The sequence below is a fragment of the Panthera onca genome, chromosome D3, assembly GCF_046562875.1.
Source record: "Panthera onca isolate mPanOnc1 chromosome D3, mPanOnc1 haplotype 2, whole genome shotgun sequence".
NCBI lineage: Eukaryota > Metazoa > Chordata > Mammalia > Carnivora > Felidae > Panthera > Panthera onca.
Genome location: NC_138350.1, coordinates 40,113,518 through 40,129,850, shown reverse-complemented (window position 1 = coordinate 40,129,850; position 16,333 = coordinate 40,113,518). Strand labels below are relative to the sequence as shown.

The following is a 16,333-nucleotide window of genomic DNA, read 5'->3' as shown; positions in this document are numbered from 1 at the left end:
TAAAACAGTCGTTCACTCTGCTGGAGTTTCAATTAAAACAAAACCTGTGGACAAACACAGCAGGACTTCAGCCTTACTCACCAGTCTGGTAACTTGTACACAGAACACACAAAATGGACCCCCCCAGTTGGTGGACTGACCTTCATCCACAAGCTTCAGTCTGCTCTTATCTTTTCCTCTGTCGTCTTTCAGGATAACTTCATAAATCCCAGCATCTTTCTTGGAAAACTAAGGGGGGGATGGATACACCACACTGCAGCTTCCAGCAGCCTCAGAGTACCGTGTTTGCACTCTTAAGGTCCTCTGGTTTATAGAACTGCCATCAAATCACACATTAAACAAGCATCTGGCTATGTGAGCAATGAGGAGTTCACAGACGAACGTGTCCATCATCATTTCACCAGCTAGCGGTCCTGATTTTTCACCCTCTAGGGCTATGAAGTCCTTATTCTTTACTTTTACTTCATATTAAAAACTAATGATCACATATATTTGAAAGATATGGCCTTTTAGACAAAAAAGGAGGTAAAACCCTATACTTACATGAATACTACGCCTGATGTCTCTGTACTTTGAGGGAACAAGTTATCATGAGGCTTAAGAGCAAACCAAGAAGAATCTACTTAATTGCCTTGCCCCTCACCCATCTATGAAAAGAAGTAGCTTAGAGAGGCCAGAGTTGTGGTGTCTAACCAATATTGGTTGGATATCTGACAAATCCATGCATTATCACAAAGTGAGAGTTTTTGTGTTCCTACGGTTTGTTTATTTTTGGGGTGATGTCAAGGGAGGGATCTTTGGAGCAGCTAGAAGTAAGGTACTACAAATGCCTGGAGTTAAGGAATACAGAATCTTATCTCTGTTTTTAGAAGAATGTAGGGTACAGAACTAATAAATTACATTTCACATTTATAGTCACCTACCTCTGTTATAAGCAGTGTACATATGCCATCCTTAAAGTCATGCTTTTCATCCACTGATATCTCTCTTTCATCTTTGTACCACACAATATGAGTCTCCTTCTTAATATTTGCCACCTGGAAGAAAAGCCATAATTATACTTCTTGAAGTAAGGGAATGTTGCTCTTACAAAACTAGTTTCTAATGTAGCATTGGAAAGAAGAAATGCATGAAATTAGAAGACATAGATTTCTTTTTTTTCAAAAATTTTTAATGTTTATTTATTTTTGAGAGAGAGAAACAGAGAAAGAGAGAGAGCAAGCGAGCATGAGCAGGGGAGGGGCAAAGAGAGGGGGAGACATAGAATCTGAAGTAGGCTCCAGACTCTGAACTGTCAAAACAGAGCCTGACACGGGGCTCGAGCCCATGAGCCTTGAGACCATGTCCTGAGCCAAAGTCAAACACTTAACTGACTGAGCCACCCAGGCACTCCAGAAGGCATAGATATCCGAAGGGATCAATTGAAAGCAATTTTAATTGGTAAAGAGTTTAGAATAAAATGGATACAAATGAATAAACCTAAATCAATAGCACCTATTTCTAGCAGTAAAAATTGACTTTAAGATTGTCTGGTGGACAGAAAAGAATAGATATGTACATGTTAACATGTATACTTAAATAAAATAAATAATAAATATCTGAAAACCATAGAAGACACATCCCATCACATTAAAATATAGCCTGTGTCACAAAAACAAATGGCTTTATCAAAACAACAGAATGAGTAAGCCCCAATGTATATCTAAGTATTTTTAAAAAGATGACTGAAGCTTTGCAAAGAAGTGTGGAAGGGAAGTATGTTTGTGAAAACATTTTTTAATTAAAATGTTTTTAGTTTTGTTGAGATAAAATTGACATACAATGTGTAAGTTTAAGGTATATAGCATATTGATTTGATATATGTATATGTTGTGAATTGATTCTCACAGTAAGTTTAGTTAAAAACCATCAAGTATGGTTTAGTAAATTAATTGCTTAGCAATTTTGAGGAAACTCATTTAAATCCTATATCCATACATCATAACATCATAAGTTTCAAACTCGTACAGTTAAAGGGATCTTGACCTTTATCTACAATGTTTGCATTTTCTACAAAGAAGACTATATTCTTGTATTTCTGGTGTAATTAATATTGTGTCAAAAGTAAAGACTTCATACAAATCAAGAGAACAATCCTTAAGACCCCACTGAACAACTGAAGAAATGCACACACAATTCCCCAAAGAGGAAATATAACTATATAACAAACTATATAACAAACAGATGAAGAAAATGGTGGTGTGGATTCCTGCAGGAGAGGAGTGCCCAGCTCTGCCTTGCAGGCACGCTGGGGTTCTTGTCCTATATTCTTTTGAGTAGACTAGTTCCAAATGGGGTCCATGATAGTCTCATGAGTCTGAATGTTTAGTTACACATACTCCATTAACTACAATGAATATATAAATTGCTAAATGCGCCTAAACTGCTCTAATAATGAAACAAAGAGCTATGGGAAGACAGAGGAAGGTTCATTCTACCTGCACAAAGAAGGAAAAGGTCTTACAGAAAAGATGACTAAGCTGGGACTAGAGAAAAGATTTTGTCGGAGAAGCTGAGACAGCATAAGGAACAGGCACTGGAAGAGCATAAGTACATAATGTATGAATATCTAGATTCTATTTTTAGGCTTCCGTGGTTGTTCAGAATCTGGGCAAGGGGCTGATTCTCCTGAGGAAAGCCATCAGAACAGGACACCGGAGCTCACATCCCAAAAGGCTAGTACAACAGGAAGCAGGATAGATGTGTGGGCCCCTGGGAAAGGGTGGTTTGCGGGGTGGGCAGTTGTGGAGGAGAAAGTGAGCCAGGGGCTGTATGGCAGTGGACAGCCAGGAGGAGAGAGAGGGTTTTGGCTGCTGCCTGAGAAACTGCTTTTAGGAAGCTTTGCCATTTCCATTGAGACTAAAGCCTAGAATTTAATTTTCAGACACCTTTCTGGGAGACTGATGTTTCTGTAACTTTCATCAGACTTAGAAGAGACGGGGGCGCTTGGGTTCTGGCTTTGCTAGTGCCAAATGCCAGATCCATGCTTCTACTTGGAGCCACTGTCTGCTGTCATGACCTTTACACTCCGACCTCATCCAGCAGTTCCCTGTCCAAAACATTTTGGTGACTCACTCGGCTGAACACACCATGTGCCAAGGTATAAAATGATTAAGGGTGTGATATGGCCTTTTTTCCCCTAAATCTTTCCCAAGGCCTAATGAGAGCTGTACACTCTTCATCAAACCTCTCCCCTCCTGGCAGCATGCTGGTTCCAGAACCAGCCTCTGAGCTAGCCAATACTCAAAGGAATTGTTGCACCAGTCACAGAATATAGATACGAAATTGCTAAATTTCCAGGGAAGGACAGTGTATCTAGAATGATCCTGGAATAGATCTACTAGTTAGAATGCACATTTGGCCTGAAACAAAGACCATGTGAGATTCTTCTGAGATTAATAATTTTTAAAGAGTTGGGAGTGGGGAGGGAAGAATGAATAGGCAGAGCACAGAGGCTTTTTGCTTTTTAGGGCAGTGAAAAAACTCTGAATGATGCTACAATGGTGGATACAAGTCATTACATATTTGTCCAAACCCATAGCATATATAATGTCAAGAGTGAACCCTAATGTCAACTATGGACTTTGGGTGATTATCATGTGTCAGTGTAGGATCATCAATTGTAGCAAATGTGCAACTCTGGTGGGGGATGTAACGTAGGTGGAGGCTGTACATTTGTGCGGACAGGGCCGGGTATATGGGAAATATCTATATCTTCCCTACAATTTTGCTGTGAACCTAAAATTGTTCTAAAAAATGTAAAGTCTTGGGGCGCCTGGGTGGCTCAGTCAGCTAAGCAACCCACCTCAGCTCAGGTCATGATTCATGGCTTGTGAGTTTGAGCCCCGTGTCGGGCTCTATGCTGACAGCTCAGAGCCTGGAGCCTGCTTCAGATTCTGTGTCTCCCTCTCTCTCTGCCCCTCCCTACTTATACTTTGTCTCTGCCTCTCTCTCTCTCAAAAATAAAATAAACATTAAAAAGCTTTAAAAAAAAAAAAACCCACAAAGTCTTAAAAAAAGAAAAGAAGAGCCAGTCCTTATTAGCTAAGGTGTAATGAATAGGAGCCATCATCTTGTCTTCCCATATTTTTATGTTGTTTTATCTTATTTTATGTTTCATTTTACTTTATGCTTCTTACCAACCAATGATAACAGTAACATTCAACAGTAAGAATGTGTCACTTAGCATTTTGGTTCAAATGGAGGAGATGAAAAATTGATCTTCCTTTTCTCACATTCTATTTTATCTTTATTTCCCTTATATCAAATATTAAAAACTTATCTACTTCTTACCTTGCATTTCAATAGGACATTACATTCACCAGTCACTTCCCAGCTCAAATACTCAGCAAAATGAGGACCTATAAAATTTTAATGACATCAGTAATCACCCTATTAACCACAAATGCAAAATCAAAGCTCATTCTTAAATTCTAAAGCGATACATGTGTGAAGTGATATTTTAAAATTCAAGATTAATTTTCAAATATTTAAATGGATACATATTTAATAATAAATATTTTCAATTATTTTTTATTTACCAGGGCACTATTAACATAAGCAAAAATAATGCATTTTAACTTGTTATGGAAATAATCTTGGAATATTTTGTTCAAGAAATTGAAGTTATTTTTTTTACTCACTGCCCATTTTTACCTTGTTTCCTGATCCATTCTTGCCGCTGGAATTCAGCTTCTTTCTGGAGCTTTTTATAAACTAAAGATTGAAAAATAAAGAAGTATGAAACTGAGTTGAGTGGTATAAATGTATATGCCAGTCACCGTGCTAAGTGATTTGTACTCACTATTATAACGCTCATACATCATGACCCCCTATTTGTTGTAAGTCTTCATGATGAAGAAGTAGGCTTAGAAAGGTTAAGTAAATTGTTTAAGGTCATTGCGCTAGGAAATAGTGAAGCAGTATCGGAAGTTGCAAATGTAGAGATCTGGCCAACCTTCCCAAATGCCACACTTGCTAAATGCCACATTTTACATCTTGGTGGTTTCTACAGTGGCTTATGGCAGCTGACATATAATCTAGTTCTAAAGTATGACTAATTGATTTGGCATACACTACTTTTGCATATTTTTCTTCTTAAGTTAAGTAATTTAAAGTAAGTACACAATATAAGGTAGGAGCATCTTTCCTGAGATACATATACAGACTTGGCTGTGTTGCAATCTCCTTCACTGGAGAATTTTAGTAATAAATACTTGTTCATATATGAGATGACTGAACTGCAGTCTTCCCTGTGGGCTAAGGATAAATCTGGTGTCTATGAAGTGAAGTACTATGGAAAGTATTAACTGAAAATTGGATTCCAATTTTGAAATACAAGAAGCAGTTCCTACTGCCTTCCACGTGACTACTCTTGTGCCATGGGTGTTTGCATTGAAGGGAGCAGGGAAATCTTTCAGCTGATGTTTCACAGAATTCGTACCATCTCCAATGAGAACAAGAGTAGAATGGCCAACTGCTTTTCCATCTTGAAGCTGGAAAGTGTATGTGCCCTCATCCTCATCCTGTAGCTTTTCCATGAACATTTCAATTATGCCAGTGTTTCGGTCAACATGCATCTTATATTTCTTCAGTGTGAAAAGGAAAACAGAAATCAGTGAGCTAGATATGATGAGGATGCCTGATAGAATAAACACAAACTCCAAAGAATCATAATGTTAACACAATTTCTTGTTCACACTTTTTTTAGATGCAAGCTTTCAAAATCTTGTGCCCAGGAAAAGGAAAACATTACATGGAATAGATGACCTTGACCAGAAATGATTACTAAAATCTGTGAAATTTAATTTTTTAAATACAAATAAAGTTTTATTATCCCAAGTCACAAATTTTCTCAAAAACGTGTTTTTAGATTCCCATTTTACCTTCCAGATTACATTAGCTTCAATTAGCAGAACAATGCAAAAAATAGGCAGCATGCAGATGTGTTTTGGCTCATTAATGATTATATCCCTAGCATCTTGTACATGCGTGGTATATAGCAGGCAATTAATAAATATCTGCTGAATTAACATGTGAATAAAAATGCTTCCAAAGCATTTGAAGTCCATTTGTTCTTAATAAACTGAAATTGCCCTACTGAACTGTGCTTATTTTATCATACTACTTAGGCAACTTTTTTTCAATGTAAAGATAAATCTTAGCTCTGGCATACAAGCACAAGTTCTATAATGGATTGGAATTAATAAAGTTCTCCTATAACTTGTCACAGAATGAAGGCTCACGTCTGGGATCAACTCTGTGCTGCAATTCATGTCCTAGAGCTTCCCCTGAAGGAAGCCAGTCTCCAACTGAGACCACATTCTTGCTTAGCTGTCATCTACCTTAGCTTGTTTCCCTAATCCCCACTCCTGAGAGTACTCTCCCATAAATCAATTGGAAGAGAAACTTATTTCAGACTGTCCTTCTAAGGAACTTAGCCTAAGACAGTAATTTCCACCCAATGAAATAGTGTAAGAACTAATTTCGATGACAATGGGCAGGTCTCCAAGTTCAGGGTACGTATGTGTATGTGGGCAACAACATGAAAGTGTGTGCGAACACATGAAGGGAGTGTGTCTATGTGCACGTATGCATGAGTGGTCAGAGGGTGATGCCAACGCTGCTTTTCCTTCCCCTCCATTGGTCAGGTGATGAGCACACAGTCAATGAGAATATTCTGAAAACAGGGAGAAGATGGGCCACAGTGGACTCTGTGACCTATTCGGGCTCTACACACAGTTGCTAAATGAGTTGAAAAGAAATACATTACATATTCTTTTGCTATTTATGTGATTCATTCTCCCCTTCACTAACGAATTCTGAAATGTTTTAAAAACATATCTTGATGAAAGGAGAACAGGTTGTTAATATTGGCCACAAGTCACACTTCTCTCCCATCTTCTGAGTCTCTCATTCATACCCGTGATAGCACAGGTAAGAGCCAGAGCTCCTAAACCCAAATTCTTCAGTACCACTGAGTGCTGGCCTGATCCTGGCTCTACTGATATCTAGGGAGGACAAATAAAGTGCAGATGTTGTAACTCTGTCTATGGAAACTATGTGTTGAAAGCAAAGCAAAGAGTAGATATACACAACTACCTATGTAAATAAGATATCAATAGACATACACACACAGAAGTGTAGAATCAGACCAAGAAGTATAAACCGATATGTGTATTACAAAACTGTAAGAATTTGTGATTCTTCTGAGTCTTTAAACTTTTTCTTACAATAAAAATGTATTGCATTTTAACCAGAAGACCAATGAAAGATATTTTTACTGTAATTTTTTCTGAGCCATCAGAATAATAGAAGCCATTTCTTCCCCCGTGAAGAACCAAGTTCCTGTTGGGGTTTCTGATGGGAGTATGTGAGTTTAGTTAAGCGTTCTTGCTCCTCTGACTGCTCAGGAGAGCATCTCCATTTGCACGGGTAACAATACTTCTTGGTTTGCCTGGGACAGTTTTGGTTCGATTGTTGTCCTGGAAAAATTATTACTGGAACCCTCTTTCATTCTCAAAAGTGTCCCAGTTTCGATAATATGATATAGTCAATCTATATTTTCCTCTCCTTTTTTTTTTTTTTTTTACATATGAAATGACTTAAACCCCACCACTCCATGCTCAGTGGTTTTCATGACAACTTACCCGCATCTTAATAGGGCTTCCTCAGTACATTCTACAGTGATAAGTTTAGAATCTAAAAAGCGTAAAACATACCGGCCCTTCAAAAATCTCCTTGTCGTTAAATATGTAGGTGACCTTGGTGTTGGCAGATAGCTTCTCAGCCTGCATCCAGAACCGAACCTGGCCTTTCTCCAAAATTTCAACTGCCAACTCTGACTTAACTGGAACAACTATGCACAATAAAAATAAAAATAGCAATTTTATTGGTAACCAATTGTATTGATACAGATTTTTCAGTGAAAAAAACACTCAACAGAAATGACAATATAGCACCTTGCTTCTGGCAAAGCCTGGAGGCAGTAAGAAAGTTGTAGAGAAAGAACGATATTCAGCGATGGAAGACCTGGATTCTAATCCTGCTGCCACATTGGGCAGGTCATTCCCCTTCTCTGAGTCATAGATGTCTCAACCGTAAAAATGAGGAAGATGAACTTACCTCCAGGGTTCCTTCAGCTAACCTGTGTGACTCTCTACTGTAGCTTTGGTTAGGTTTATTTAGGGACAATAACAAAGTGTGATGAAATAGCCTTGGGCTGGCCCCAGGAGATCTGGAGCCTAGTCCAATGTCAATGTCAGCAACTAACAAACTGTGTGATATTAGGCAGATTACTTCACATATCTGGACCTCAGTTGACTCGTTTATAAATGAAGGGGATTGAACTGAATGTCCTAAAGGGTCAAGATAGTTTCCAGCACCAACATTCTATAATCTCAATTGCTTCAAAATATTGGGAAAGGAGTTAAATTTTATTTTTTTCAACAACTTAACTCTCTGTGGACATTCTTTCAAATGTTTTTAAAGATGAATTTTAAAACAGAATTAATTTTGATTATATATATAAGATGAACCAGCTTATCATTTAAACTCTATTCATCCCACTGGTATACCAGTTCATTTAAGTTCTTAGACTAGGCAAAATTTCAGAGGCAAATACTTGAGTCACTATTGAGAAGGTATATTAAAATATGGCATGGCTTATCTCATAAAGAAAGTGAAGAAATCATATGATATCTCTGATTTATACCTGTATCGCTTCAGCCATTTAAGTCTGAATGAAATTTCAGTCTTTGGCTGATATCTCTCAAAGACCATTTTCTAAACTTCTTGTAACTTGAAAGTGTTCTTTATAAAGGCTCTTGCAACCAATGGTTTTGTATCAGAGGTGACTCCAGGGCAAACTTTGTGGAAAAGCATGGTTGTTTCTCAAAGTTTAATAGTCCTTCACTTCCTTTAGGGGAAATCATCACCCTTTGCTTTCTCTAAACTGTTCTCAAACTAACCTGAAAAGTTCAACACATGCTACATTTTAAATTGTAAGCTTCCCAAACTTGTATGAAATGTATATCAATATTTCTTTGTACTTATCCTAAAACTATCCTTTCTAAGCTTAAGGGATGCCTATCATTTGCACTATTCCATAGTCACTGTAAAACCCAGTTACAGATTTGTTCCAATGCAGAACTATAAGGAGGCTCAGATGTTATCTACTGAGGGGTGTCCACGATGGGTAGAAAATGGGCTCTGGTGTCACACTATGCCCTTGGACAGTTATCTCCTCTAAAACCTTGCATTCCTCACTTGCTAACATGGATATTATCTGCCTCATAAGACCACCAAGAAGAGTGAATATCATACCAGAAGACACTAAGACACTGTGAATAATGACCAGTGCTCAAGAAATGTTAGTTCTTTCTCTCTTAATTTACTGATGAAAAAAGTGACCTCCAGGAAAGGTTAGTAACAAATCTGAGTAGCAGAGCTGAGACCAGGGCTATGCCCTCGATTCTGTGCTCCTCCTCATCCTGGATGTCCACTCTGAAGAACACTAGTGGTTTTCCAGTGTGAACATGTCTGAGTAAGGCACCATGGACAGACTCTAGGCTTGTGAGAGCAGAAGCTAAGCTTTCTCGCTACAGAACACTCCTGCTTGCTACTAGTAACTCTTAAGGGGAATGGAAAGTATAATCTGTCCTAGAAAAGTCTGGAGACCTTGTTCTGGGAAATCTAATACATGAGTGATGAGGTTATCTAAGAAGGCCAGAGTGGTGGTGGAGGAGAAAGGGCATGCCCTCCTGGAAGTTTCAAGCTCCCTTAATATTCACGGTTCTCTCTGAGTAATAGGAAAATCACCAGAGGAAACACTGGCCACCAGTAATTGCCAGAGAGGGTGTGGTGGCAAACAGCAGGTGCACACACAGTAACAGTTCATGTCCTGGTTAGTGACAGACTACTTGGGCTTAACCACGGGTATCCACTGTGTACCTGTGGTCTAGTTACCTAATCTCTCTGGGCCTCATAGTATACATCTCTAAAATTAAATCACCTTAGAACTGAAACTTTTCAGGTCATTGTGGAGTTTAAATGATATACTCCATTTAAGCACCCTATAAATACACTGGCATATAATAAGTGCTCTATAAATTTGGCTATTAATATTTTTGTACCTCTTTCTTCTTCCAGTCAATTCAACAAAACCCTACAACTACCCCTGATAAAATATAATACACTGATACCTAAAAGGACATACCAAATAGATATAAGTGATGTGTATGTGCTTGCATATACCTGCGCACATAGGTACACGTGGGATAATAACCAAGAGATATTATGCAAGCCATTGGCGATACTGAAGTATACCTTCCATCATCTCCCTCATAATACCTTGAAATCTTTGGAGAATAAAGTAAGTTTCTCTCAAGTAGGTTGCCTCTGTATACTGCATCTTAATATCAAAGCTGGTAAGACCCGCTAGGCTGTTTTCTGTTTTTAGTTTTATACATATTTTTTTTCTTCTTCTCAGTCCTAAATTTCTTTAGGCTCTTTTCTCTGGCAGTTAATTTCCTCCAGCAAAATATCTGGGTTTTTTTGTATGTTTAAGGCATATTTTTAGTGGTTTTCAAAATATTTTTGAAAACAGCTTAAAGTAGGAGAATTTACTTTAGCCAAGGGCTAAAGGAACACCATACTCTTTTTTCACATTCGGTAAGAAGTAAGACCCATTTAAAACTTTACAAAATCTCAAGAAAAGACTTAATTATGTGTCAACATTTACCAGAAGGAAGTGGGCATAAATTGAGAAACTAGATATGCTACTTTGACCCTATCATCAGATCTCTGAAAATATTCATGTAGTGGCCAAGCTGATCTAGTAGTGGTGGGGGAAGAAAAGTGTGGGAGCTGTATTATTTAAAATGCTGCTTCGAGGCACTTGGGTGCCTCAGTTGGCTGAGTGTCCAACTCTTAAGTTTGGCTCAGGTCATGATCCCAGGGTCATGGGATTGAGCCCTGCATCTGGCTCTGTGCTGATCTTGGAGCCTACTTAAGATTCTTTCTCTCTTGCCCCCTCTCTAACACTTATGTGCTATCTCTCTCTGTCTAAAAATAAAATAAAAATAAAATAAAATAAAATAAAATAAAATAAAATAAAATGCTGCTTCAATGGGCTAAGCAAATCACCCTTGGGTTGGGAGATCTGATACTTGAATGTCAGAGTTTTTAACACATCCTTGAGTTCTCTCTCTCTGCCTACCCAATGCCATACCAGGGCTCTAATAAAAAGGGAACCTCAGTTTGCTACTATTCTCTCCCCTAGAACCAGTAATTCGAGTGATTATGTTTATGCAAAATAAAATATCTCAGCATCCATGACAGCGACATTGGGCAATTACTGCCTCCAAGTGCATAAGATCACTGAACTTCAGGGAGGCTTGGGCACCTCCAATTCAACACTAACACCCAATATTGTCTCATCTCCATCCTTTAAGCTAAATGTAAATGTCGTTTGGATCAGCTGTTGCCCAGATGCTTTGCCAATGTTTATTGTCTAACTAGATAAGTGGAAGCTGCTGTTTGTCTCCATTTCTACCAATGTTTGAAAGTAGACCGTGATCACTAATGGTCAGCACAGTGACCCTCTCCTTTACTCCCTACTTCACAGCCCTGGGGACATGAAGGGAGAGCATCCTGTACAGCTTGTAGAAAATCTTCTACAAGTGGGTTTTTTGAGGATCACTATTCTACTTCAATTAGTATTTATGTTTTTCCTGAAGAGCTCAAGGATCAACCAATACTATATTATCTCTCACAACATCTCTATACAGTAGGTGCTATAAACTATTACAACAGCCATTGCTAGTAAAGATACTAAGTAAGGCACAGGGAAATTAAAATGAGTTTCCCAGATTCATAGACTGGGTCAAAAGTACTGAATAAGGAGAGTACAGGCCAAATATCTACCTTCCATACAATTAAAAAATGATAATAACTTTTAAGACACCATGGTATTACTTTTCCAGTTTCATAGTGAATAAGCATACAGACAAAAAATGGTTCTCTCCCAGAATTCAGAAAGTCTGTATCCTACTTTCACACCCCATAAGCATGTTGCTGTGCTGCTTTGTTGAACAAATGTGGTTTTGAACCACTGAGGCCAATAGTCACCAACACTCAGCCTCACAATGGAACAAGCATTCCTTGGTAATGGAAAAGAAGTCGGATAATTGGTTCCAAAGCAGTGTTTGTTTTTTAATCACAGCCTTCACTGGGACTTTCAGGAAAGCTTCAGACCTTCCTCCTAGAAAAATGCACATATACAAACATGCAAGGTTTTGTCTATGGTCTGGGATCACGGTATAATTTCCTGAGTTCCTGAAAATTCTGTATTAGTAAAGGAATTATATTTTAGGGACCAAACAGTAAAAAAAAAAAAAAAAAAAAATCCTGGTTTAAAAGAGTGAGTGTGGATTATCACTCCCTAATTGTTTTCTCAAATTCTAGGGTATAACTTTCTAGATAATCCCCTAGTTTGGTCAATAGATATAAGTGGCAAGAGATCTTATCAGGCCAATGGAACTTTCCGGGTGTCATTTCACACTTCTTTCTCTTCTTTTAGGTGTCAACTGCAAAATTTAATCTTTTATGTGGAAAGTGCTTTATTGAAGAGTTTGTAGATAGTGCAGAGAGATTCTTTTTCCGACTAAGGCATCTTTACCTTATTTTCCAGGAGTTTAAAATGGTAGATAATGTCTTTAGATTATCTTTAATTAGAGGTATGATTCTTCTATTATGTGCTGACATTAAATTGCTCAGGAAGAGGTTGGTTTGCCTAAAAAACATGCGAATTAATGTATCCAGAATTATATAATATATAGGGTTCCAAAACACATAGGCAAAAGGTGAAGAACTTGATTATTCAGCTGTTACACCTACGTAACCTGACACTTCACTATGTCACAGAGCATGTGACATTTTTTCTATGTTAGTATTTGTATCTGTTTAGAACAATGGCAAAGATAAAAGCAGCACTTCTGGAAAGTGCATTTGTAGCTACCAGTCTATATTCCATTGTGTGTTCTCAAGAGCCTCTTGTCTTGACCCTGTCAGAGTTGTCTTCTGACCTATTCCAGAAGTCACCACCTAGCAGGATTGCTAAACTCTGTGAATGTACTGTGGACACTTACTTGGAAACTTGTGTTCTTGGCTGAGAGCTAGTAAACGTTTCAACTCTGTAGGGAGAAAAAAAAGAACAATTAAACTACTAAAACAAAACTCACCTGATCCCAGAGGATCATTGGTGAATCAGAGCAGCATTAGACTTATGAATGGATTGATTTTAAGCTTACCATCCTCGTCTATCAGGTAGCTTGACGCTATCCCATCCGTGTCTGTTACATCGCAGGAGTAAATACCTATGTCTTCCGTCCCAAGGTCCTTGAAGGTCATTTTCGTCCTGCAGAACAGAATACTCTTGTTAAGAAGGGAGGCTGTCCAGGGTCTGTGGGCTGGCGTCCTGTACTGTCTCCAGGTGATTACCTATGCGACTTCCTTCATTGGGAGCACTTGCTCCTAACTCCCCTACTGACCTAAAACCTGCACATTCCTGCAGCTTCTGGGAAGACTTTCCTGACCTCCTCCTGGGGCTGCGAGGATGACAGGTGGACAGGAGTAGGGAGCTGGTACAAACCTCCCATCCCCAAGCTATGTTGCATATCAATGCCCATCCCCCAGAAAGATATTTTTAACTGATCAGCCCTTGCTGGGGGAAACTAAAAAAACATTTTCCTCCACAGGGCAGAAGAGTTCTGTTGACAACTCCAAGTGCCCCTCTTATGTTAGTTAACCTCTGAACTTTCCTTTTTGAGGTTATCATACTGTATTGGTATTACCTATTTTATTATACGTATGCCTCCACTATATAGTCATTGTGCCTTTAGGGACGAGATATGTTTTATTTCCTGTTGTGTCTCCCAGCATCCAATAGTTTTCTGACACATAATATGTGCTTAGTAAATATTTGTGGAATGAATAAATGAATGGGTCAATGGTTTAGTTCACTGTGTTTTCTAACTTTGGTGAGTGATGTTGCTACTCATTGTCTAAGATCAGCCAAACATAAATGTGAGCCAAGTGCACAAATTGGAAGAAAAAATGTATAGTTTGATTGCCTTTTCTTTAATCAGATTTATGTTTTACTTCAAGGACTTTATAGCATGCTGATGGAAAAATGTCTTTTAGTTATATTCAATATGTCCTTGTCATCCTCCAACAAAATTACTATTTCTTTATTTTTGAGATATTTTGGGCGTCTTTGTAATAAAAATAATACTTAAAAGCATTTTGCTTTACCAAATGCAATCCAATATGGTTGGAACCAAAAAAATATAAAACTTGCTAAACAAGGCAAAGTAAAAAGAAAACTTAAAATCTTGGATGTGAAAGAAGTAATTGATCACAAAATTAATCTTCGATCTCTCCCATTTTATAGAAAAAGAAATTGGAGGCCCATGGAACTTCAAAGCTACCCCAGGTCACAGAGCTGGCCCCTGGTAGGGCTAGGGCTAGAACTCATCTGTCCTCTGCTTTCCAAACAAGGTTCATTCCAGTGTATTATTATGTCATTCTTAAGTGGGGGTGAAAAAAACAGACGAGATTATACCTATTTCGTTTAATTCACTATAACTTGAATCAGCAAGCAGCAAGTTCTTCCTTGCTCCCTCCCCATAAGCATCCTCACCATTACTTTAGGATTATAAAGTTTCATAAAATAATGAAAAGCATCATTAAAGCTGACTTTTAAAATGTCAATTAAGGCTTTTCCAACATCGCAAATTTGATAACATATAAGAAAGCTTTTTAAATGAAATAACATGAAAGCAGGATTGTTATTTTTTAAGGTTGACGTTATTACTTTTTACATGACCAAATATAAAATATTTGTGATTTCATCCCCTTATGCCAAGTATTTGAGATAGAAAGCAAAGCGCTTAACTTCACTCTCCTATCATTAAAGGAAACCCATTTAATTTTGATTGAAATGGTACATACTTGTTGCCTTTGCTCTCAACGTCTAATCGTGGAGAGCCCTCAGTGGATACATAATCTTTGGACCAGTTGAACTGAGAATTTGGAGTCATCTGATCACATTCAAAATTCAATGAAATTACGCCATCATCATCCACATTTACAACAACCTCTTTGGTTCCTAGAAGATCCAAAACAAGGCACTGATTATTTCCTAATAGAAATCAACAAAGTGAGAATTCCTTACTTTGGGATCCATTACTTTAGCCTTCAAGCAGGGCCTTGAGCCTGTGCAAGAGAAAAGACCCAACTGCTCACTATGGATGGACAAGCCTGCATCCTGCTGTACAATTCAACTTCTATACTGCAACATGGAATTTAATTAATGTGCCATATTTTTCAGGTAGAGACACCACCAGTCTAGGGCTGAATAAAAATTGGTTGATGTGACTTAAAGTACAGTTATAGGAGCAAGTTGGTCATAATAAGGAGGACAAGGCAGCCCTGGGCAAAAGGAAAGTTGAATGATCCTTGTTAGGACTGAATTGATGACTTTTGCTTCAATAACACCCATATCCAGCTATTCATCAGGAAAGGATAGATAATAGATAAAGAAACCAAAGGGGAGAAACAGAGGTGGTAAAAATTGCCTATAGTTACATGATTAAAGTTTGTAAATCATTTAAAAAATGATGAAATACATGGAAACTTGTTCTGTTTATCAAGTAAGCATATATAAATCTAAAGATGCCCCTCTAGATTAGAATGACAGCAATCTAGACATGACTGTTATTGAACTGTATGGAAATTTAAATGGAAATTAATTTCAAGAGATCCAGATGTTTCAAGAAGATTGGTTTTTAGCTTTTAAAAGAAAACAATTCAGTTAGTGTTTTGAGTTCTTATGTTTTTGTGAGTTATAATAAATTGCACCTGCATCTAATCTGGCAATTCAAAGAGTTTGTATAGCACATAAAACATTCACATCTATGCATAAATCCAGTTTGAAAGGTAAAATGCTCTTCTCAAATTGACACTCATTCAGTTACCAGTCTAAACTCAGTTTGTTTCCATATGTTAGAAAAAATATATTCAATCTGAGAAAGGTACAGGTTTGTTTTTTTTAAAGCATTAAAAGGGGCACCTGGGTGGGTTAGTCTGTTAAGTGTCTGACTCTTGACTTTGGCTCCTCAGGTCACGATCTCACAGTTCATGGGTTCGAACCCCTCATCAGGCTCTGCGCTGATGGTGTGGAGTCTGTGTGGGATTCTCTCTCTCTCTGACCCTCCCCTGCTCTCTCTTAAAA

General features: G+C 38.0%; 1 protein-coding gene across 2 annotated transcripts in view; it reads right to left on the bottom strand.

Moving 5' to 3' along the window:
* MYOM1 (myomesin 1) overlaps positions 1-16,333 on the bottom strand; it is a 140,175-nt gene that overhangs the window by 14,177 nt on the left and 109,665 nt on the right. For both annotated transcript variants that reach the window (XM_078435390.2, XM_078435389.2), the window contains 9 exons: positions 15,052-15,208; positions 13,350-13,456; positions 13,188-13,232; positions 7,761-7,897; positions 5,483-5,627; positions 4,696-4,755; positions 4,333-4,400; positions 924-1,037; positions 141-228 (listed from right to left, as the gene is read on the bottom strand). In XM_078435390.2, the coding sequence (XP_078291516.1) occupies positions 141-228; positions 924-1,037; positions 4,333-4,400; positions 4,696-4,755; positions 5,483-5,627; positions 7,761-7,897; positions 13,188-13,232; positions 13,350-13,456; positions 15,052-15,208 (921 nt within the window). The remainder of the gene's footprint in view (positions 1-140; positions 229-923; positions 1,038-4,332; positions 4,401-4,695; positions 4,756-5,482; positions 5,628-7,760; positions 7,898-13,187; positions 13,233-13,349; positions 13,457-15,051; positions 15,209-16,333) is intronic.